The 25754-nt window shown below is 44.1% G+C and overlaps 1 protein-coding gene across 1 annotated transcript in view; it reads left to right on the top strand.

Moving 5' to 3' along the window:
- CCDC180 (coiled-coil domain containing 180) overlaps positions 1-25754 on the top strand; it is a 2826277-nt gene that overhangs the window by 351598 nt on the left and 2448925 nt on the right. The window contains exon 5 of the mRNA XM_044058396.1: positions 12116-12225. Within this exon, the coding sequence (XP_043914331.1) occupies positions 12116-12225 (110 nt within the window). The remainder of the gene's footprint in view (positions 1-12115; positions 12226-25754) is intronic.

The following is a 25754-nucleotide window of genomic DNA, read 5'->3' on the forward strand; positions in this document are numbered from 1 at the left end:
TAGGATTCCAGGTGTTTCCTTATTTGGACGACTGGCTCCTTTCCGCCACCACCAAGTGTCAGCTTCTTCAGTCCAGAGACTACACCCTACAGCTTTGCAAGAATCTGGGAATTTCAGTAAATTTCAAAAAATCTTCTCTGCTGCTTTGCCAGTCTATCACCTTTATAGGCGCAGAGTTAAATACCGTCAAAATGTTAGCCAGACTAACAGATCAAAGAATTTTGGACATCCAAAAATTTGTTCGGCTTCTGTTACAAAGCAACAAGATCAAAGCCAGGTTTGTCCTGAAAGTTCTAGGCCTAATGGCTGCGGCCATTGTTCTTCTACCACTGGCTCGCTTTCACATGCGTCTCCTGCAGTGGATGCTATTCACGCAGTGGTCGTATCACAATCTTCCGATGAGACACGAAATCTTAGTAACACAGTCGTGCAGGGCTCATCTGGGCTGGTGGATATCTTCCCCTCTTCTTCATCAGGGCCGACCCTTTGTTCCCCCTCCTCCAGTTGCCACAGTCACCACGGATGCCTCTCTGATCGGGTGGGGGCATTATCAGGGCAGGATGGTCCACGGGACGTGGCAACCCATAGAATACCATCTGCACATAAATGTCCTGGAGATGAGAGCAGTGCTTTTAACGTTGCAAGTCCTCGACGATTTTCTTCCCACGGGGACTATTGCAGTACAGACGGACAACATGTCCGTGGTCTGGTACATCAACAAACAGGGCGGAACCAGGTCCTATCCCTTATGTCGAGAAGCTCTCAGACTTTGGCAATGGGTGATCTCTTCTCAGCGGTTTCTGATAGCAACGCACATCCCCGGCAGGTCCAACCTATTGGCGGACAGGCTAAGCAGATCCATTCTGATGCCTCACGAGTGGTCTCTCAATCAATCTGTAGTGGATCAGATTTTTCTGAAGTGGGGCACTCCTTGTTGCGATCTTTTCGCTACCCCTCAAAACAACAAGTGCCCAGACTATTTCACTCTATTTCCCCTTCCAGGCCAACCCCTGAGAGACTCCCTAACCCAGGATTGGCCTCGGGGACTTCTTTATGCTTTTCCTCCCTTTCCATTGATTCCGCAAGTCATTCAGAAAGCCACCGTTTTGAGAGCCAAATTGATCCTCATTGCTCCTTTTTGGCCTCAACAAATTTGGTTTCCGTCTCTGCATCGTCACCTTCTGGTGCAGCCCTGGCATCTGGACCCAGTTCCGGATCTTTTGATCCACCAGTTGGGTCAGCAGCACCGGGCCATTCATTCTCTCAACCTCACTGCTTGGTTGCTCCACTTCCTTCCCTAGCCAGGCTACCAATGATTTCTGACTCAGTCAGAGACATTTTAGTGTCTTCCTTGAAGTCGTCCACTAGGACTATTTATGCTAGCAAGTGGCGACGGTTTTCGATTTGGGCAAACTCCAGGAATATTGATCCTTTTACTGCTCCCATACATTCTGTTTTAGATTTCCTAGCGGAGGTTTTTCATTCAGGATCATCGTCATCTACAGTCAAAGTACAACTGGCTGCCATTTCCAAGTATCATGTTGGCTTGCATGACAATAACATCATGTCTCATAGATTATGCAAAGCCTTTTTGAGAGGAGTTTTTCTCCTAAAACCACCTATAAAGCATCCTCCTCCGCAATGGGATCTAAACTTAATGTTAGCATCCTTGATACTACCTCCTTTCGAACCGTCTGCTTCATGTTCTTTGAAGTTATTGATGTGGAAAACTATATTTTTACTGGCTGTCACTTCTGCAAGAAGGGTTTCCGAGATTCAAGCTCTCTGTATTCGTTCACCTTATTTGGTTTTTCATAAGGACAGGGTATCGTTAAGAACTAACCCTTCCTTTCTCCCCAAGGTTGTATCTCAAACCAATATTAACCAATCTATAGATCTACCAGTCTTTTTCCCTGACTATTCTGACAGAGCTGAACAGAAACTGCATTTTTTGGATGTCCATCGTCAGCTCAGGTACTACTTGCATAGGACTAAACAAATTAGAAAATCGGACCAATTGTTTGTCTCTTATGCAGAAAACAGGTTAGGTCTTCCAGTTTCTAAAGTGACCTTATCCAGATGGTTGACTTCCACCATTTCCTATGTGTACTCTCTCAGAGGCAAACAACTATCTTCTAAGCCAAAAGCACACTCGACCAGGAGTCTATCCACTTCTGCAGCTTTTCAGGATAGACTTCCCATTGATACCATTTGTGCAGCAGCTACTTGGGCCACGCCTCATACCTTTGTTTCTCATTACAAGTTGGATTTGGCCTCCAGAGATAGGGCCAGTTTTGGTTCCACAGTTCTCAAGAGTCTGTTCCATTGAGCCACCCAGGATACAGGTGCTAGGGACGCGGTCCCATCCAGCAAGAATGAAGGCGAGATTGACAACTTAACATTTAGAAGTTATGTACCTACCATAACGTTCCATGTTAGTTGTCTTCTCGCCTTCTTTCTTCGCCCTCCCTCCTTCCCCCTGGCCTGGACAGATCTTGAAGAGTTCCTATTAGTTTGTTTCCTCTGGATCTTTGTTATGAGGACTTCTTTTAGGAAACTTTGTTCCTAATTTGGTTAGGATAACCTTTAGCAGGGTAAGTTAGCTGCCAAACGAGATCTGAGGTAGTTCCGCCTTGCATCATGGGATATAGGGTTGCCTCGAGCTGGTAAAAGGAGTTCTCGAGCTAAAGCAAGTGCTGAGTCGGAGCCGAGGATCGGCTCCGAACCCATCCAGCAAGAAAGAAGGCGAGAGAAGACAACTAACATGGAACGTTATGGTAGGTACATAACTTCTAATTCGAGCACATGCATTTTGAGATTTAAACTCCTGGCATTGAGTAGCATAACCCTCATTTTTTTATTTGTGCTGTTTACGGAGGTGGGTTTGACTTTTGAGCCTTGCCTAAAAAAGGCACTATGGGGGCAGCAAGAGCCTTGGCCAGTATTTGAAAGCCTAGGGGTGACAGGTGCAAGCCGTTTCTTGCATGCAAAGCAACGAGGCTTGTCGAGCATGTTGTCCCATGCTGACAGACACTGGATCCCCTTTGAATGACACCAGAAGCTTAGCCAATTGTTGAAATTGATCATTTTTTTTTCTTTATATTGCAGTATCATTCTTGGTGAGGGCAGGATGCTACTCAGGGTCAGGGTCATACCCATCTGGGCTACATGATCAGAGAGCTCTTCCATGTCTCTTTTCATGTAGTCCAGGGAGGTATGTCTCAGGTCATTCACACCAACATGAACAATGACAGAGTCATATTTGTACTTGTTCTGGAGTGACCTGAGTGCTTGTGTTATGTGGCGGATTCTGGCTCCTGACAGGCAGCTAACAGTAAGCTTCTCCTTGTCCAGCCTAGTGAGTGGGACATCAGTGTGCCTGACTATAGAGTCGCCTATTACTAGTGTGTTAGGTATGTTATTTCGCCTTAAGGGCTGTGATTGTGCAGCACACTGATTTTGTGTTTTATGTGTTGTCTGGTTTGTGATGGGAGGTGCAGGTTTTTTGGGTGTCTGCTTTGGAGGTCTCTGATGCTTTTGCAGGTTTTTATTTAGAGCCTCCGAGTATGATTTCATATATTTATGTGTATTTTTTGCCAGGGATAATTAAAATCACCCATGAGTAAGGTGTTGGGTTCTAGCAAGTCCATGTATGCGTTATGCTTTTCCTGTTTTATGGTGGGGGACATATAACTAACTATGATGTGGTAGGGGGCTTTGCCTATAGTTAATTGGACATAGAGTAGCTCAAGAGAGTCATACTGTTTGACCAGTTTTGAGGTGTATTTCTCCGTAATGAAGATGGATACACCTCCTCCTTTGGAAGGCATTGTAGCCCTGCATGGCTGGGGTGCTTTTACGTACCCCGTACCTTGGAATCATGTCTCAGTGACTGCACATACGTCAGCATCTTCTAAAGTGAGGAGTACTTTCAGGGAGTGCAGTTTCTTGTTTAAACACCTAGCATTAAGCAGCAGTACCTTGAGATTATCTAGAGAGGATTTTGTTATGTTGGGAGGTTAGTTATTTTGACACTGCTTAAAAAAGGCACAATAGGAGTGGCTAATGCCTTTGCCAGTATCTGAAAGCCTAGAGGAGACAGGTGCAAACCATCTGTGGCAAAAGCAGTGTGGCCTGTCGACTATGTCTTCCCAGGCTGACAAATATTGGATCCCCTTGGACTGTCACTAGATGCTAAGCTAAATGTTAAAGTCAATCATTTTTTGTTTGTATTGTGGTATCATCCTTGGAGAAGGTAGAATGCTGCTTATAGCTAGGCTTATATCTGTCTGTGACACATAATCTGACAGCTCAGTCTCTCTTCATATAGTTCAGTGAGGTATGTCTCAAGTCATTCACCTCCACATGCACTATGACTGAGTCATACTGGTACTGGTTAAGTGACTTGAGTGCTTGAATGACTTGATGGATTTTGGCACCTGACAGGTAGCTAACTGTAACCCGCTCCTTATCCAGCTTGGTGAGGGGAACATCCATGTATCTCACAATGAAGTCACCTATGACCAGTACATTAGGTGTTGTGATGTTATGCTTTGTGGGCTTATTTGTTGAGACACTGGTGTGTGTGTTATTATGTGTTGCAGTTGTTTTTTGCATTGCTGTATGTAAGTGGTTTCCATTTAGGCCTCTGATCGTTTGGTAAGCTACTAGTGAGTACCTTCACACATGTGGGTTTATGTATCATGTCCTTATTTATTGTGGAAATTGTCTGTGTGCTGACAACCTGTTTGGCATTCAATTTGCCCTGATGTAAGAGTCTTTCCTCCACTTTCATAGTGTAACTAAATCTCTCACATAAAGTGTTTGTTTGTTTCAGTAGTAAGTGGTTGTCAGTACATATGTGACAATTGCTTCATTGCCTCAGGATGCACATATCTATCAGGCTAGACAGAGAGATGATGGGAAACTGCTCATCCATGATAGCAGGTTCTTACTTTATGTTTGATTAAGGAAGGGAAGGGAATTGGTTAATTTGACAGGACTTTGCTGGTAGCGCTGAAACTACAAGAGGAATCTATGCTTTGTGTAGGCTAAGCTTGATCAGTAAGTTAACACTGTTCAGTGCACAACTGAGATGCTCCTAGAGCAGCAGAAAATCTTGAAAGGGTCTCACTGACAGTTGTTAAGGGAAAAAACTGAACTTCTATGTTCATCTATACGTTACATTGCTTACAGCTACTGCATAAAGAGCAGCACCAGGCAAATGTGAGGTTTACATATGAGCAAAGAGAAGTGAGTTTTAAGCTAACTACCAAACAGGAAAGCACACAATAAGCCTTCCACCAGCAATCCCCAACTCAGGTTAGATCTGCACACGTCTGCCATAAGGGTGCAGAAAAATAACTTCTTAATGTAGAGTAGCTGGTTTGGAGCCCAAGTGTACCTACAGCTAACAGATACAATGTAATACAGTGCAATTAACTACTTAAACCAACAGTAGACAGTACAGTTATAAGGATAAGTATATGCTATCAAATTGTCTTTCATACTGAGATGATGAATTCTAAGGCTAAATGTTAAGTTGTCAATCTCGCCTTCATTCTTGCTGGATGGGTTCGGAGCCGATCCTCGGCTCCGACTCGGCACTTGCTAAGCTCGAGAGCTAATTTTACCAGCTCGAGGCAACCCTATATCCCATGATGCAAGGCGGAGATTACTCATATCTCGTTTGCCGCTTCGCTAACGAGGTGCCTTCTTTTACCAGCTCTAGGTAAGTGAACTTTTTAGAGACTTTTCGTCTACCCCCCTTTAAATTTATATATATATATATATATATATATATATATATATATATATATATACTGTAATTTGTTAATTATCGACTTACTTTAGCCCTATTCCCATCAGTGTTCCCTTCCCTTTGAGTAAATATTCCCTTGTCCCTAGTTAGGCCTTAGGCCTTCCCCTCCCTAAAATTTTTCCTGTCAGGGATTGTTTGTGTGTGACTGTGTGTTATCCCTGTTTAATTTAATTTAATTTAATTTGTTGGACTGAGTGTTTTTTGTGTGTGAGTGTGTTGCTGGTGTTTCATCGACACAGTTATGTCGAAGGACACTAAGGTCTCAGGCTTCAAGAAGTGTGACTCGTGCTGTCAGAAGATGTCTCTGACAGACGGTCACACTTCTTGTGTTTATTGCCTGGGACCTTCGCACCTGCAGGACTCTTGTGCTATCTGTCATGCTTTCAGCCCAAGAGTCCTGCAGGAACGAAAAAATAAGCTCATATTAAGGGGCTTATTAAAGCCCGAGAGCTCCCCGACTAAGTCGGCGCCGGGGAAGCCCTCGAAACCTGTTAAGCCTTCGGCTCAGGCTTTCAAGCTGTCGGCTTCAGGTTCTTCCTCACCAGGCTCGAGATCGGCTCTGGCCGGAGCCGATCTTTCCATACCAGTCTCAGTATCGGCTCCATCCGGCGCCGATACTGTTAAATCCAGACACTCAGTGTCTGCTCCGGCTGGAGCCGACGTATCTTCGGCTCCGATGGCTTCATTGATCTCAAAAAAGAGATCTCGATCCCCTTCAGTGGAATCTATTCATTCGGCTCCGAGATCACCCTTGCTCTCGGAGCAGAGCCATCGGAGCCGATCTTCTTGGTCATCCAGGCTATCTGATCACGACCTTGAGAGAGTGGTGAGTAGGCTATTAAAGTCTCAGGCATTGGCCCAAATACTCCATAGCCCATCTCAACAGATGGTAGCTATCTCACATCCACCGAACATTCCTCCTTCGACTCTGTTACAGAGCTCGGAGCCGGAGCTCCTCGGAACCGGTACCGTTGTGACTTCAGAGCCGATACCACCCCTTTTGGCTCCGTCGTCCTCGGCTCTGATTTCCTCCTTGAGACCTTCATTGGAGGGATCCAGGCATCTAGTCTCTCTCATCGGCTACGAGGGGGCAAGTGGCATCAGACCCTTGTCCGACCCCGTTCTCCCTCTCAGAGCTTCGGCCTTGGTGAGCTCGGCCCCGACATCTGCCTTGGAGCCTTCCCTCTTGGTGACGCCTGAGGTTCCTATCTCTTCGGAGCGGGAACTTTCTGGTCTCTCTGACGGGGGGGCCTTCGAGGTGATGAGGAGTGTACTAGCCCCTGGGCTTAGTCAACGGACAGTTCCATCAGCTCCTCCCACTACAGTGCCTGCTGATGTCTCTTCCCACTCTCTTGCTCCCGGACCCAGAGATCCAACGCCTCAGGTTTCCCCATTGGGAATATCCTCCTCTTCCGAGGCTTCTCCTGATCCATCAGGGGAACCCCCACGTAAGAAGACATGTAAGAGGAAACATTTAGACTCCCCTGAGTCTACTACATCAGATACTGACTTGGATGAGTCGGAGGGATCCCCAAGGTCCTCCTCTGAGGATGTCTCATTTTCAGACATCCTTGAAATCCTTAAGCAGAGGGGGAACTGGCCCTCCCTTAATCCCTCTGAGGACGAGTCAGTATACCTGGAGGCTTCGGATCTCGACCCTCCACCTCCTGGGTGTCTCCGCCTTTCGACCCTCTCATGGAGGTAGTGGCTCGGAGGGCGTGGATGGCTCCAGATTCGGTGGAACCTATCCCTAGGAGACCTTCAAAATTTATTACTGCCCCACAAGATAGACAATATTTAACAAAGGGTGTCCCAGTTGATGCCATGGTGGTGGCTGCTGCCACCAAGAAGGAATTAGCTGATCCTTCAGTACCTGTCCATCCTCCTAATAAGGATTCTAGGACTATGGACAGGTACGGTAAGCGGATTTTTTCTTCAGCGACTTTTGCCATGGGATCGCTGAACTACTTATGCCACTTCACCCGCCTTCAAAGAGATGTTCTTAAAGAGTTGGGAGAAGTTGTACAGGATCCGTCAGCTGCTGGGTCTCAGGATAAGATTAGCTCACAGCTAGGAATCCTTAACTCCATTGCTAACTCCTCCATGCCGCTCATTTCTTATGCAGCCGATGGAGCGAGTAGGGCCACAGGCACAGGAGTGGCTTTAAGGCGTCAGTCCTGGATGCGGCTTTGTAATTTTGCAGACCCCTTCAAGGTGTCTTTCACAAACTCCCCCTTTGATGGCTCGACCTTGTTCGGTCCTCAAGTGAAAGACACTTTAACTGGATGCGAACAAGATGGCAAGACTCTTTCTGCCGTAGGAGTCTGTTTCTCCACCCCTTCTAGACCTTACACCAAAGGACAGAAGGGAGGGAAAATGTGGTTCCGCAAATCTCAAGGAGTCACACCTGATGCACGAAGTCAGTTTACCCCCAGAGACAGAGGGGGTAATAATAATAGACGCCGCCCTAGGGGCAGAGGTGGTCCGCAGAATCAGGGTAGCAGACAGCCTCTTTCTGACAAACCCTTCCAGCATCCCTGAGATGTTGCCCGATTGTCCGCCTTCAGAGGCAGTCGGGGGAAAATTATCACTGTACCCAATAGCCTGGCTTTCCCTTTCTCAAGACAAATGGGTACAGTCAATTATATCCGAGGGTTACAAAATTCCCTTTATTCAAACCCCAATTCAACAAAAGGGAACCCTTCCAGACGTTCCACCCGGTCTAAGGGAACTAGCAGTACTAGAAATATCAAAACTGCTAGTAAAAAGAGCCATCCAGCCAGTCCCAGCAGACCAAATAGGATCCGGAATCTACTCAAGGTTCTTTTTAGTTCCAAAAAGACAGGGGACTGGAGACCAATATTAGATCTGAGCAAACTCAACAAGTTTGTAAAGAAATCAAGATTCCGGATGGTCACGCTTCAGTCCATTCTGCCCTTTCTGGGCAAGGACGATTGGATGTGCTCGATAGTTCTTCAGGATGCATACTATCACATAAAAATTCACAGATGCTCCAGAAGATTTCTCCGCTTTTGGCTGGGGACCAGTCACTTCCAATTCAGAGCCCTGCCCTTTGGACTCGCTACAGACCCAGAGTGTTCACCAAATGCATGGCAGTGGTTACGGCTCACCTGAGACGTCAAGGATTCCAGGTGTTTCCATATCTAGACGACTGGCTCCTCACTGCTACCACCAGGCATCAGCTTCTCCAAGCCAGAAATTACACCATTCACACTTGCAGAGGGCTAGGAATTTCTATAAATTTCGAAAAATCTGCCTTGTCGCCTTGCCAATATATTACTTTTATAGGCGCAAGATTGGACACCGTACAACATTCAGCAAGGTTGACAGACCAAAGGATCTTGGACATTCAAAGACACGTCCAAGTGATTCTATTCAGCAACAAAATTCAGGCCAGATTTGCTCTGAAAGTACTGGGTCTTATGGCGGCCGCCATAACACTTCTTCCCCTCGCCCGCATTTACATGCGACTTCTACAATGGATGCTATTCACCCAATGGTTTTTTCAACAACTTCCCATGCGTCACGAGATCATAGTAACTCCAAATTGCAAAAGACATCTGACTTGGTGGATATCGTCACCTCAAATCCATCAAGGCAGACCATTTGTTCCTCTTGCCCCGGTTGCCACGGTTACATCGGACGCCACCCTGATCGGGTGGGGGGGGGGCATTATCAGGGCAGAATGGTCCATGGCACTTGGCAACCTTTCGAGTACCATCTGCACATAAATGTTCTGGAGATGAGAGCAGTGCTTTTAACGTTGCAAGCCCTCAACGACTCTCTTCACCTAGTAACTATTCCAGTCCAAACGGGCAATATGTCCGTTGTGTGGTATATAAACAAACAGGGTGGAACCAAGTCCTATCCACTGTGTCGGGAGGCTCTCAGACTATGGCAATGGGCAATCTCCTCTCACCGGTTTCTGATAGCAACGCACATTCCCGGGAAATCCAACATCATAGCGGACAGATTGAGCAGAGCTATACTCATGCCTCACGAGTGGTCTCTCAAACAGTCAGTGACGGAAGAGATTTTTCAGAAGTGGGGCCTTCCTTGCTGCGACCTTTTTGCTACACCTCAAAACAGCAAATGCCCAGACTTCCTCTCTCTCTTCCCCCTTCCAGGCCATCCCCCCAGAGACGCTCTAACCCAAGATTGGCCCCGGGGACTTCTTTATGCTTTTCCTCCTTTTCTGCTGATACCTCAGCTAATTCAGAAAGCAACCACCATGAGAGCCAAGTTGATTCTCATTGCCCCTTATTGGCCTCGACAGATATGGTTTCCGTTCCTACATCATTACCTCTTGGTACAGCCATGGCATCTGGACCCGGTTCCAGATCTTCTGACCCACCAGTCGGGTCAACTGCACCAATCCATACCTTCTCTCAACCTCACTGCTTGGTTGCTCCACTTCCATCCTTAGCCAGGCTTCCTATGATTTCTAATCCTGTACGGGATATCATAGTAGCTTCCCTAAAATCTTCTACCAGAAAGATCTACACTAGTAAATGGCGACGTTTCTCTTTCTGGGCAAAAGCTAGGAACATAGACCCCTATACTGCTCCAGTTCATTCGGTATTGGACTTCCTAACTGACATTTTTAATTCAGGATCCTCGTCTTCCACAGTGGAAGTTCAACTGGCAGCCATTTCAAATTTTCATATAGGCTTTTTGGACCACAACATTATGTCACATAAACTTTGCAAGGCATTCCTTCGAGGTATCTTTTTATTGAAACCTCCAATTAGAGACCCCCCCCACCACAGTGGGATTTAAATTTAATTTTAACATCCTTGATTCTTCCCCCGTTCGAACCTGCAGCTGCCTGTTCTTTGAAATTGCTTTCTTGGAAGACACTTTTTCTAGTTGCCATTACATCTGCCAGGAGAGTATCTGAGCTTCATGCTCTCTGTGTTCGCCCTCCCTATCTAATATTCCACAAAGACAGGGTATCCCTAAGAACTAATCCATCTTTCTTACCAAAGGTGGCATCACAGACTAACCTAAATCAGTCCATTGATCTTCCAGTATTTTTCCCGAATTATTCTGATAGAGCTGAACAAAAGTTACATTATCTCGATGTTCACCGCCAGCTCAGATATTATCTGGATAAGACAAAAAATTTTAGGAAATCTGATCAACTATTTCTATCCTATGCAGAGAACAGGAAAGGCCTTCCAGTTTCTAAGGTAACTTTATCTAGGTGGCTGTCTTCTGTGATCACTTACATTTATCAGCTCAGAGGCAAAGAGTTGGTTTCTAACCCAAAAGCCCATTCTACCAGAGCTCTAGCTACATCTACAGCCTTTCAAGCTAGACTTCCAATAGACACTATTTGTGCAGCAGCCACATGGGCCTCTCCTCATACCTTTGTTTCACATTACAAATTAGATTTGGTCTCCAGAGACAGAGCAAATTTTGGTTCCACCGTTCTCAAGAGTCTGTTCCATTGAGCCACCCAGGATAGAGGTGCTAGGGACGCGGTCCCATCCAGCAAGAATGAAGGCGAGATTGACAACTTAACATTTAGAAGTTATGTACCTACCATAACGTTCCATGTTAGTTGTCTTCTCTCGCCTTCTTTCTTGTGTCCCGCCCTCCATCCCCCTAGCCTGGTCAGACTGGGAAGATTATACATCTTCTATTAAGAGGTTATTACCTTTTTCTAGCTGTTCAACTCCTAGTGTCACTAGATTATGTTGATCCTTTCTAGAGGGTTATGATGTTATTTAGTATCCTTATTTTCTTCCTCCTCTTAGTTGGAAGAAAATACTGCTATTTCTTTAGCTACCAAACGAGATCTGGGTAATCTCCGCCTTGCATCATGGGATATAGTGTTGCCTCGAGCTGGTAAAATTAGCTCTCGAGCTTAGCAAGTGCCGAGTCAGAGCCGAGGATCGGCTCTGAACCCATCCAGCAAGAAAGAAGGCGAGAGAAGACAACTAACATGGAACGTTATGGTAGGTACATAACTTCTAATTTTTGTATGACTTGCATATGTTGCTGAGAATTTCATTTGATGAAGCATTCTTGAGTTTGTATTAACTGCACAGCCATGTATAAGCATAAGTCTCATTCATTGTGTGAAATTGCAGCCAGTGCTAATACTGTCCTGCAAAACTTGATTTTGTGGCAAGAGAAGAAAAGTCTTACATCAGTGTTTACATCTACATGCACAAGACTCTATTTTATTGCTTAGTTCAAAACTAAAATATAAATAATTTGTGTTGTCAAGCAAATGTTCATCCATTTTGCTTTTTGTACATGTAGTCTCTGAGACGACTGGCTCCGAGCTCATTCAGCGAATCAAAGAAAGAAAACAAGAACAGCATGAGGAGACGGTTGCAAAACTACAACAGGAGCTGACTGTACTTAGTGGGGTATGTGAAATCTATATGGATGAAATACTTTTAGCAAAAAGGTTATATATTTTAAAAACTGAGGCAGCTTACAGTATATTGGAGCACTATAGATTTTGAGTACTTGTGACATTGCATTTGTTCTGTCAAATCTTCTTATCTGTTTGTCTGTCTTTCTGTTTATATGCACACACAAAATCACACATATGAAAAGAAAGAGAGCTGCTATGAACAGTTCTTTTCAATGTTTATCATTTCTACTACAGCACTGGCCTTTAGACTATATGGTTTGTTTCCCCTGCCAGGAAATAACCAGCCAGCTTTACAAAGTTCTGCCCCCCCCCCCAACACACACACACACACACACACACACACACACACACACACACACACACACACACACACACACACACACACACACACGACTGCCTAGCCCCAATGGATGGAAATCAGTCAGAATGAATATTTCTTGCCACCTTGAGAACAGCATGTCAGGGGCTTCACAGGATCAGTAATCAACTTAGAGTTTTGTTTCTGTCAGATTGGGGAACCCTTCCAAAAAGAAATTTTTGCTCTTTTAAGAAAATAACTATTTAATTTTATTTTCTGTTTAAAAGTGGCATTTTGCATTTAAAACAATTATGTTTTTTATCAGTATTGGAAGTTTCTCATTAGGGACTCCTATTTTTAGCTATTTGTGTAATTTAACAATTTGGGGTTGTTTTTTGTGAAAAAAGATGTACTGCTTGTTTAAACTTTTATTTTGTGATAAAGTTTTACTTTAGGATGGGCAAGGATCTGTTTTATCTTCTGTTCACATTGTGACAACTTCTCTGCCACTTTCTTTTTACTATGAGTGTATTTACTATTTTAACAGGAGTGCTGCCAGGGAATTTGTGTGCTGCTTGTGCTTTTAGGTTCATAGGTCGGTACTAGGCTATCGGCCCAAGGGCCTAAGTAAGCCTAGCCAACAAGGTTCCCTGGCTTACACCACCCAAGAAAGTTAATTTCCTGTACCCCTGTCGAGCAGAGCCACAGAAGTGATCCCCGGGGTGTATTTCCTATTTCCCATCCACTCATCAAGATTTTTCTTGAAGAGTACTGAGGAACTTTGCTTGACACAGATGGGTAGCTTGTTCAAGAGTATAGGAAGTCTGTGGGACAGGAATTTATCCCTCCAGCATGTCCTTTTTATTGTGGTGACAAGGTTTAGGTCCCTAGCGCATGTATCTCGGAGAGATTGGGATTTCTTAAGGTGTAGCATGTCCAACAGCTCTGGGTTTAACATAGCTTTATATGTTAGGCAGAGATCTCCTTGGAGTAGGTGATATGCTACGGAGTAAAGCTGGAGTTTTTTGAGAAGGGGCTGGTATAAGAAATGGGAGTGTAGGTATGCTGGTTGTTGACCCTCAGTGACTTCTGACTGACTGACTTCAGCAACACTTACCGCTTTTGGCACCTCCGCCTCAGCTACAGAATGGAAACTTACTTTGATCCTGCTGGTTCACTACCGCTACACAGGCTCGGTCTACTTCTTAGCCAGAAGTGGGTGAACCTTTAGTGGCTATCGATTTTCCTCAGACCTCTCACTTAACTCTCTGGCTTCCACTGGTGTAATCCTTTTGGCCACCATAAACTGGGGATCAGTCTTTGTCCTTTTCAGCTGTTCCAGTGTCCGATCCGGGTATAGGAAAACCATCTTCTCTAGGGTTGAAGACACTCCAGGAGATTCTTCATGGGGTTACCAAGGCAAGAGTCTATTAGACTGTTCAGATATCCCTCCTTCAAAACTGTCTTCTTCTGCAAGGACTCCTTAAAGAAAAAAAAATAAACATGTATAATAGGAAATTCACCCTGGGGATCACGTCAGTCGCTCTGCCAGACAGGGAACAAGGGAAGTAAATATTCTGAGAAGAAATAGCCAGGGAATTGTTATGGCTATGTTTGTATGGGTCCTAGGGCCGATAGCCTAGTATCAACCTTATGTATTTATTATTTATTTATTATTGGGTAATTGGTTAGATGAAGTGATCCAAAGACCCTTTTCAGCCACAACCTGGGCTTAGAGGCAACAAACAGTGTCAGTAAACTTAAGATGTGAGAGTGTTCAATCTCGCCGTTTGTTCTTACAAATGGGATGCGGCTGTGCTCCTTTGCGGACTCCTTCAAGTCTTCCTTTACTAACGCCCCCTTTGATGGTGCCACTCTTTTTTGCCCCAAAGTAAAGGAGACCCTAACCCAGTGTGAGCAGGAGGGAAAGACTCTGTCTGCTGTCGGAGTCCGTTTTTCCACCCCATCCAGACCGTACCCCAAAGGGCAATGAGGTGGAAAGATGTGGTTTCGTAAACCCCAGGGTTCTTTCCCAGGCACACAGGGTGATGCCCCCCCCCAGAGGCAGAGGAGGGGGCAGAAATGGAAGACGCCGCCCTGGCGGCAGAGGGGGTCCGCAGAACCAAGGTGACAGGGATACCATCCCTGGGAAGCCTTTCCAGCACTCCACACCGGGTTAGGGTCTCCTTTACTTTGGGGCCAAAAAGAGTGACACCATCAAAGGGGGGCGTTAGTAAAGGAAGACTTGAAGGCTTCCGCAAAGGAGCACAGCCGCATCCCATTTGTAAGAACAAAGGCGAGATGAACACTCCACATGGAACGTTATGGTAAGGACATAACTTCTTTTTATACTCTTCAAATATGATAGGTCATTAGGTTCACATTGTTGAAAAACTTTAGACTATTCATATACAGTTATTAAACAATTTTTATAATGTAGAATGTTACACACTTTTTATGCATTTCTAATAAAGTAGCAGGTTTACATTAGGTTTTATCAAGTTCCTTGGGCTGCAAAACAGTTTGGCTGTAAGACTTTGCTTCTTAAAGGTTTAAAATTAAATTTTCTTGAAAAGAAAAACTCAAATGGAAATGAGTTAAAAACAGAGATTACATAAATAGCCTTGGACAGTAAGAAGAAAACACAGGAGTAAGAAGAATTAAATGTCAAAAGAGAACAATCGAGAGAGTGTAAACATTTTTTAGACTTTTAAGCCTTTTTAAAGTGTTTAATCATTATCCCTAAAGCATTTGCAAGCAACGTCCTTGAAGAGGTGCTCAGAAAGGGATTTCTTAAAGTAAGAGAAACTAGTTTCAACTGGGAGTTTGTTCCAGAGAACAGGGTCAATTCATGAAAAGGCTTGTTCACCGATGACTATCTTAGAAGGAAGATGGGGAAGTGATATTAAGTTATTCTGTGAATTCCTTAGGGAGTTTTCTTTTCAAAAGGGGGCAGTAGCCATCATTTAGAAAAAAGGTACATAGAAGATAAGTGGACCTTTCAGTAATGGGTAGCCAGTTTAAGTAATTTAGAATGTTGCAGTGGTGTACATGGGTGTCAGCTGCTAGAGCAACTCTGGCAAAATTTACTCTCATTGACTTGAAGTCTTTGTGTGTTATAAACAGAGTGTAAAGAGAGTACCAGGAAAACAATATTCTAGTTTTAGGAATAAGACATTCCTGACTATTGCATTGCAGGTAGTCGGAGCAAGTAGATGTGATGTCCTAAAGCAGAGTTTTAATTGTGAGAGGGATTTATTAATGGTATTATCAGCATGGGTTGTAAAACTTAAGGTAGAGTCAGGCCTAAGTATTTGTACTCTGTTACAAAAAGAGTAATATTGTTGTTATTATCTGAGATAGTAAAGACAGGAAATTGAGAGGCTGTCTGTCAGGGGAGAAAAAAGCATAACACTGTTGTTTGTGATTAATTTGGAGTTTATTTTGTTCTGACCCCTGTCAAATATTAGAGAAGAATTTTGTCTGCCTGCAGTAATAAAATATAATCTGCGCAGAGGGGAAGGTTAAGTTCAGGTAAGTCATCAGTAATATCATTAATGAAGAGTAAATAGTAGTGGGCCTGGGACAGATCCTTGGGGTAAACCTGTTTGTAGTGTTTAATTTACTGATCAGGTGGTTGTTAGAGTAAACTTTACAGGTCCTGCTGTTAAGATAGCTATGGAACGAAGCAATGGCATTTCCTTCCACTTTCAAGTTTTCTAACTTGGCAAACATAATTCTGTGGCCAACAGTTTCAAAAGTATGAGTTATTCCCCCCCAAAAAAACTGTCTGAAAGGAAACCTTTTTGGTTTCTGTAGATGGTGTCATTTCTGTGGGTATAGTGGTGTTTGTGCTGAAATTATATCTGAAGCCATGCTTTCAATCAGATAGATGCCTGTAGCTATGAAAGTGTTTATGCTTCTGTTTATATAGTACTTTCACAAAATTTTTTAAGGAGGGAAGAGTTGAGCTAGGTCAGTAGTTTTTATGCATTTTAGGTTGGGGTACCCTAGGAAGCAGTATGATTGCATGTTTCAGGACTGGTGGAACAATTCCTGTGGTAAGTTTGAGGTTATAAATATAAGTAAGGGTGGTTAACTTGTCTGCTGCTTTCCTAAGGAAGTTACGAAGGAATGCAATTAAGGCAAAGGGGGGGGGGTTCAAGTACTTTACCACAGTATCTCATGTTGCCAGTTTTCATTCACTGCTCAACAGTTGGGCTCAGCTTTGATCCTCAGATCTGACCCGGCTGTTACTTTTGCCCATGGCCACCAAAAAGCTCTCAAGCTCATCCCTTACCCATAATGCACCAACCCCTAACATACCTCAGACTGCGTTTTCCACTTCATGAGCAACACGTGGTTACCATTTCAGCTCTCAAGTTGTTTTAGAGATAAGTTTCTTTAAATGTACTTCATTTTACTTCATAAATATTATATATTTATATATTCCCTCATTTTGTTTTTTCTAAACAAGCTGTAATCCTCTTAACCATAGTTGGTGTTCACTTCTCTTTTTTCCTTTTTATATAATCTACACATTTTTGTGTAATGTTAATACCATTGTTGGAATTTCTAACTCTCTTTCATACTTAAAAAAAAAAAAACAGTTTTTCTTCTTCTATCCTGTGTAATTTTTTTTTTACGGTTAGTAAGAATGTTAGAAAAAGGCCCTTCAGGGTTCAAAACATAACGTGGTCACAAGTTGTCTTTATCGGATGCGCATTCCCTATGCGTATATTGTTTAGGCCCAGATCATCTAAATGTTGAATGCAGCATATATCAAAATTTTAATCCACGGACTATGGCTGACCACAAAAATAAAAGTTATACTGAATAGGTTGCTTTCACCACTCTTTTCTGAGATGATTACTGGAGTTCAACCCTCCAAATCTAAAACTAAGGAGACTATCTTAAAATATCCTAAGCCGGCAGGATCTTCATCTTCTTCTTCTTCAGAGCCTCAGAAGAAAAAGCAAAATTCGGATCCAAAGACTTCCTTTACAGTTTTAGTGCCAGTTCCACTTCCTCTTTGACTCCGAGCACCTTGTATCCGACACCTTTACCTAGAACTAGGTACTCTCCCTCTGTAGACCCAGTGCCTTCTATAGTTCCATCTCCATTTTTGTGACTCAGACATTTCAAGTCCCCATCCTTGGCATCCTCTCTGTCTTTCACAAGTCTAATCAAAGCCGATGTGGACAGGATGTTGAGATTTGTCATGGCGCAGATTCAGCTGGGAGTTAACTCGACTCCTACCCCTATGGATCAGGAAGATCATCCTTCTGTCACTCCTCTGAAAACAACTACTTCTCTGATCTGATCCATCATTTCAGAGCCCCTCGATCCATGTCTTAAAGGTCTGTCTGGTTTGGATCTGAAGATGGTTTTATCTTTGGATCCGAAGGTATCTTTGAGTGCACCTGCTCTGACATCCTCGGAGCTGGACGACTCTTGAAGGAATAGTAGTCCTGTCGGATCCAAGGTGTTGGAGTTGACTCCGAAGTTTTCAGAACTGTCTCTACTCTGTGGAACTTTGGTACTGGACAGCTTGGCTCTGACTTCTACCTCGGGCAGATTGCCTTCATGGCAGAGGGAATCAATGGGTCAGAAGTCCAGCTTCTGGGCTCCATTGTCTTCCTTCTCCCCAGAGCATTCTGCCTTTGAGGTGGTGAAGAGTTTTCTCTGCTTCGGTAGTGCAGATTGATCCTACCCCCTCGGATATTCCTGCTGGATCCCAGATGTCTCTGCACCTTGGGCCACATTATTCTATGCCACAGGGACAGCCAGCCCAAAGTCTGCAAACCACCCAGCAGGGTTTCACTATTTCTTCCAATACTTTACCAAATAACCATCAGAAAGGTCCAGTATCATATATTAAACCCAATAAATGAAATAATTAATTCTCACAGATTCTCACAAAGGTCTCTACATTGGGTTTAATACTGAGTGACTCTAGTTCCTGTAGGTGTTATGTCTTTCTTTTATCATACAGGGAGTACTATAGCTAGTCAATATATGATACTGGACCTTTCTGATGGTTATTTGGACATGAAGAAGCTCTAGTGCATCCTGCTGCTTTACCAGCTTTGATGCGAGTCTCTTCTGGGTGAAGACTGAGACAGCTACACATTTTCTCCTGCTGTGCAGTGGCTGGTCTAAACATATGGAATGCATTAAAACCATGCACAGTCAGAGTGCTCATCTTTGTTGTTTTTAGTGCGTTGGAGTTTTAATAAATATGTTTTGCCATGGTATCATCTTCCATTTTCTTATACTTGAATTCTGGAGTAAGGGGGTGCCATGGTGACAGCCAACAACAAGGTTCTTGCTGAGCAGAGTTCCTCTGTCCATCTCCCTAATAGGGAATCTAGGGTGTTGGACAAATTTAGGAAGAGTGTTATGCTTCAGTGACCTTTGCCCTTCAGTCGCTGAACTATTTAGCACACTTTACGAGACTACAAAGGGGCTTGATCAAGGAACTTTCAAAATCCCTTTCAAGGACCACTACTGCCGATGCTCAACCTTCTGTAGCTTCACAGTTGGCTATTTCAAATTCATCCATGAGGCTTATCTGTCATGCAGCTGAAGGTGCCTCATGGGTGATGGGTTCAGGCATTTGTATCAGGAGGCATGCTTGGATGTGATTGTGTGACTTTGCAGTACCCTTCAAGTCTTCATTTGTCAGTGCACCTTTTGACGACAGTTCATTGTTTGACCTAAAAGCGAAGGACACAATTTACAGGTGTGAAAAAGAAGAAAGATCCTTTCTGCAGTGGACATATGTTTATTGACCCTTCAAAGATCCTTTTCTAGGAATCAACAAGGTGGTCGAAAAATGTGGTTCAGGAAGTCCCAGGGTCCTTTCAAAGATCCATGTGGCCGGTCAACAAATGTCAATAAATAAATAGTTCGCCAGGGGCAGAGTGGGAAACTGCACTGGACAACAATGCCCACGTGGCAGAGGAGACCTGCGGAACCAAGGATCCAGAGATTTTTTTCTCTGATAGACCATATCAGTGCTCCTGAAAGGAGGCCCAATTGTCCCCCTCTGGAGGCAATCAAGGGTCAGCTATCCCTGCACTAGAGAGCCTGGCTAGATATAACAAAAGACGCATGAGTGCAGAGGATTATTTCCAGAGGTTATATAATCCCCTTTTTCCTAGTATTTCCAACTGTAGGCAAAATTCCTGATGTTCTACCCAGACAGAGGAGAGCAGCAGCAACAGAAATACTTAAGCTGCTAGAAAAATGTGTCATCCAAGAGGTCCCACCAGACCAGATAGAGTCCAGAACTTACTCCAGATTCTTTTTAATGTCAAAGAAAATGGGACCAAAGACAAATTTTGGATCTCAGCAACTTGAATAAGGCAGTTCGACATACAAAGTTTTGGAATGGTCACTGTTCAGTTCATTCTGCCCTTTTTGGGCAAGGATGACTGGATGTGCTCGATAGACCTGCAGGATGCATACTATCACATAAAAATGAAAAGACAATCCAGAAGGTATTTATGCTTCTGGCTGGGAGCCAGTCATTATCAGTTCAGAGCACTGCCCTTTGGTCTCACCACAGCCCCCGGGGTATTCACGAAATGCATGGCAATGGTAGCAGCTCACTTGAGACTGCAGTAATTCCGAGTGTTTCCATACTTGGATGACTGGCTCATTATCACCCTTACTAGGCATCTACTAATAAGAGCAATACATTATGTACTCCAGACTTGTTCATAGGTTGGTACCAGGCTATCGGCCTTAGGCCTATACAAGCCTGGCCATAACAATTCCCGGGTCTACTTCACGTTGTCGAAGGCCGACAATATCGAAGCTGATATTGTTGGCACCAGATTAGCGAAAGCAAAAAACATTGAACGTTTAAACAGAAATCTCCATAAGGGGAGATTTCTGTTTAGTTCAATGTAGTGCGGTCTCAGAATTGGTATATTTAAGTAGGGGGGTGGGGGGCACAGGGGGGCTTGCCCCCCTTCTTGCAAAGGTAAGTTTTTATTTATTTTTGTTTTTAGACATTTTTTTTTTTATCTTTCAATGTTTCAGAATTTGATGATATGGTGTCGACCATATCAGATTTGATATTCTGAAACTTCGATAAGATAATATAGATGCCAGTTCCCTGGATATTTCTTCCCACAATATTTACTTCCCTGGACCCCTGTCTAGCAGGGCTACTAACGTGATCCCGGGGTGAATTTCCTATCTCCCATCCAATCGTCAAGTTTCCTTTTGAAGTGTGCCAAGGAAGCGCTCTGCTTGACATGTATGGGCAGTCTATTCCAGAGTATGGGGAGTCTCTGGGTCAGGAACCTAGCCCTCCAGCATCCTTTGTTCATTGTGATGACACGGTTTAGATCCCTGGAGCATGTGGCTCTGAGGGATTGGGATTTCTTTAAGTGGAGCATGCCCAACAGCTCAGGGTTTGACATGGCCTTGTGTGTTAAGCAGAGATTGCCCCTGAGTAGACGATATGCCACAGAGTATAGCTAGAGTTTTTTTTAGATGGTCAGTATAGGGCATCTGCTTTAGGCCTGTGATTCATTTACTGAGGTATTTCTGTGGCCTTTCCAGCTGTTGCAGATGTCTTGTGAGGTACATATCAAATGGGGCTCTGTACTTTATAATGGGTCTAATGAGGGATGAGTAAAGTGGGACAATGACCTCCTTTTTTCTTGATGAAAAGCCCTTAGTGATGAGGTGTGCCACATAGAAGGATTTCCTGACTGTTGTGGCGATGTGATTATCAAAGGTGAGACCACTGTCCACCTGTCTCCCTAAGTCTCTCATCACACTTTCGGTGTTTAGTGTACTGCCACCTATGTGGTAATTCATGGGTACATGTTTTTTCCCATCGGGGATAACTATACATTTCTTGGCATTGAGCTTGAGCCCATGGCTCTGGCACCAAGCATCTGTTTCTGTAAGGCCCTTTTGTAGAATATTCACAGCATTTGGGGATTCAATAATGGCTCCCAGTTTGCAGTCATCTGTGAACTTTGTTAGCCAGAGTCCCTTAGTGTTGGCCTGTACTTCAGAGAAGTAGATGCCAAACAAGAGCGGTCCCAGCACTGAACCCTGAGGTACTCCACTTGTCACCTGTCTGGAGCTGGATTTGTAGTTGGCTACTTTTACAGTCTGGGTTCTGTCAGTAAGCCAGTTGGGCAACTCATCACGTGACATAGGGATGTATGCCCAGCTTAGTAAGTTTATCTATGATTCCAGAGCGGGGGATGGTGTTGAAGGCCTTGACGAGGTCCAGATAGGCTGTGTGGACCTTTACCCTCGTCCACAGCTCTAGAGACTGATTCAAAGAAGTCAGTCAGGTTGAGGAGACACGATCGGTCCTTCATGAACCCAAACTTGATGGGGTCCAGTGTTTGAAGGTTGCCAATGTCCTTGTTTATAAGTTCCATGATAATGTGTTCCATGCCCTTGCAGATCAGGCTCATCAGACTGATGGGATGGTAGTTCCCAGGATCCAAGGTGGATCCCCCCTTGTGGAGTGGGATAACTGTAGCTGTGCGTCACTCAGTGGGCACGAAGCCTGAGGTGAGGCTATGATTAAACATGACACTTAGGTGAGGTGGCAGTTTATTTTGTAGTTCATGTAGTACACAGCTCGGGATGTCATCTGGTCCCATGGATGCTGTATTCTTAGCTTTGGAGAGTGCGGTTTCTACCTGTGTGGCTGTGATTACTGGATTTTGGCAATCTTTTGGTATTGAGATGGGCCCTTTAGGGGGTGAAGGGGGGGGGTGAAGTTTGCACTAAATCAATCTCCCAGGATATTGGCAATATCCTTGGGATCAGTATATTTAGTGCTATTCTTTTGTAGCTCAGAGCATATCTGAGCATTGCCATTTAGATTATTGATGTAACTATAGAATGCCTTGTATTTTTGGCAATTTTATTTTCGTAACTAGCTTTGGAGTATTTTATGAGGGATCTCAGCTTCTTACTGAGGCTGATAAGAGTGTTTTTTGCATCCTGGGATTTTCCTCTTTTCTGCAACAGTTTCTTTCTTCTGTTGTATAGTTTGTTTATGGCAGGGGACCACCAGATTGGCTTCCTTTTTTTGGAGGAGAGCATCTTGGTTCTATTTGGGATGGCACAATTCATGCATGAGTGGATGTGCTCGTACAGTGCTTAGTGTAGGATTCAGCAGTCAGACTTTCAGCTCCCATCTGCATGGGTGTCTTGAAGTTTGTAACTTCTGACTTGAGTAGCATGAAGTTGGTTTTGGAGAAGTTTTTTACGGAGGTTTCCTTACTGGGAGGTGGGGGTGAGATGTGCATGTCAAGGGTAATTTTCTTATGATCAGACCTTACCAATGAGGGGGTGACCACTGGTGTGGAGCATCTATCTCCCATGTTGATAATGACCAGGTCTAGGATATTGGAGCCCCTGGTGGGAAAATGGATTAGTTGATCCAGGGCATTGGAATTTATGAATTCCAAGAACCGTTGGGAAAAGGTGTCGGTACCCGAGTAGTTTTCCCAGTTAATGTCAGGGTAGTTGAAATCACCCAGTATTAGGGTGTTTGGGTGTATCTTAATATTGTCCAGTATGTTTAGAAAGGTGTAGTAAGAATCTTGGGGCATGGTGGGGGATCTGTAACAAGCTACAATTTGGATTGCAGTCTTACCTAGTGTTAGTTGCACCTGGAGAATTTCAGATGCATTGTGTTGGGAGCTAGCCTGGAGGTGTGAATATCCTTGGTGAATATGGACAATCCTCCACCTTTAGTGTTTCGGTCTTGGTTTGGTGGCCGAAAAGTGTGGTAAGAGTTGTAGTCTGGTATTGCAGGGGTGCTCTCTGGAGCCTTGAAACAGGTCTCAGTTACTGCACAGATATCGATGTTCTCCATTTTTAGGAGTGCCTCAAGAGAGTGCATTTTGCGGTTTAGACTTCTAGCATTGAGTAGCATTACCTTCAGATTTTGTGTGCTTGTATCTGTTACGGTGGTGGTTTTGTCCTTTGAACCTTGCCAAAAAAAGGCACTATTGGGATGGTGAGAGCTTTAGCCAGTAACCTGAATCCCAGGGATGACAGGTGCAGATCATCTCTGGCAAAGCATCGTGGTTTGTCGAACTTGTCATCCCAGGCAGACAGATGCTGGATCCCCTTTGAATGACACCAGAAGCTTAGCCAATTGTTAAAGTCAATCATTTTGTCCTTATACTGTGGTATCATCCTGGGCGAAGGCAGGATGCTACTCAGGGCAAGGGTCATACCTGCCTGGGCAACATGATCCGAGAGCTCTTCCATGTCTCTTTTCATGTAGTCTAGGGAGGTACGTCTCAAGTCATTCACTCCAACGTGGACAATGACAGAGTCGTATTTGTACTTGTTGTGGAGTGAATTGAGTGCGTGCGTTATGTGGCGGATCCTGGCATCATATTGGTAGCTGACTGTAATTTTCTCCTTGTTCAGCCTGGTGAGTGGAACATCAGCGTGCCTGACTATAGAGTCACCTATGACTAAAGTGTTGGGTACATTGTCTTGCCTTAGGGGCTGTTGTTGGGTGGCACACTGGTGTTGTGAGCTATGTGTCACTTTGGTTGTGACTGGTGTTTGTTTGCATTTCAGCTTCAGAGGTCCTTGTTGCTTGGGCAGATTAATGTTAAGTGCCTCCGCATATGTGGGTTTAGTGTTGCTATGTGTGGGTGTTGATGGTGTGGGTTTTGAAGGGCTATGTGTTGCTTTAGGTGTAGTGCAGGTGTTAACCTTCTCCTCTTGACTGTCTAGCAGAATCTTGGCTGGAGAGAGCTTTGCTTCCAGTTTGGCTATGTAAGTGCATCTCTCGCAGGTTGTAGTGTTGGGTGGTAGGAGGAGAGAGTTGTCTGTGTACATGAGGCATTTGCTGCATTGCCCCAGTATGCCCAGATTCACCAGGTGGACAGGAGAAATCACTGGAAGCTGACCCTTGGACATGCCTGTTTAGGTGTTTTTTTGTAAAGTACAAGAGCTGTTTTCCCTTACCTTTGCAAGGTACTTTGCAATTATAGGCTGTTTAGTGCCTACGATTAATTTCTCCTTATTAACAAGGAGAGTTGAGTGCTTGTTTCAGTTTAAGGCTTCCTAGTACTTTCCAGCAGGTTCTAGAGCAAGTGCTATTCACAGGGGTTCAGATTTTAGTGCTACTACTGAGAAACCATCTAGTTCTAAGGGAGAATTTGAAGAGTAGACTTTCTGGCACCTGGAATAGTTTAACCATAGCCCTGCAGTGCTGCACAATGCAAAACCATAATTTACAACAAATCTCAGTTACAACCGACTCAGACATTGGAATCCATAGGGGTGGTGTTCAACATGGTATCTGTGACAGCTTCTCTCCCTCTGCCAGGAGTGCAAACAATCAGATTCCAGGTCAAGAAAATAATTTGCAGTAACAAAATATTGGCTTGATTGAGTCTACAAACTTTGGGGTCAATGTCAGCGTCCATAATTTTAGTTCCTCTAGCAAGACTTTCATATGAGAATTCTTCAATGGATGCTATTAACACATTCATTATAGGATCATAGGAGATTATTAGGCTAATGGCCCTAGGGACCTTACAAGCCTAGCCAAGACCTTACAAGCCAAGTTCGACCTGTGTTCCCAAGGGTGTCTGGTTCAAGCAGACACTAAAATCAGCACTTATTGCTCCTGTCCAAGAGGGACACAGATAAACCCCCCAGGGTGAATTTTCAGTTACCTTTCCAATCGTCCAAATTACACTTAAATAGGGCCAACGGGGGATGTTTTTTTAACATGAATAGGAAACTTGTTCCAAAGGTGGTGCAACCTCTTTGAGACAAATCTGTCTCTCCAGCAAGTTCTGTTGATATCACATAAAAGGTTAAGGTCCTTTGAGTGAGTGACCCATGTGTCATTTGACTTGTGAATGTGCAGGATGTTGATATTGTTAAGGGTTTCAGTGATTACTCCTAATTTACAGTCATCAGCAAACTTTGTCAGCTACAATCCTTTAGTTTTAGCCTGTACTTCAGGGAAGTAGATTACAAACAGTATGGGTCCCAGAACCAAATCTCTGTGGAACACCACTGATTAGGGGTCTGTTGAGAGAGGTGGAGTCCCCCATTTTGACTGTATGAGTTCTATCAGTGACCCAGTTTGCAACCCACATGACGATATATGGGTGGATTCCCAGCTGGGTGAGTTTATCAATGATGTCTGAGTGGGGGATTGTATCAAAGCCCTTGGTGAA

The sequence above is a fragment of the Protopterus annectens genome, chromosome 16.part0, assembly GCF_019279795.1.
Source record: "Protopterus annectens isolate FY-2018-M chromosome 16.part0, PAN1.0, whole genome shotgun sequence".
NCBI classification, from domain to species: Eukaryota; Metazoa; Chordata; order Ceratodontiformes; family Protopteridae; genus Protopterus; species Protopterus annectens.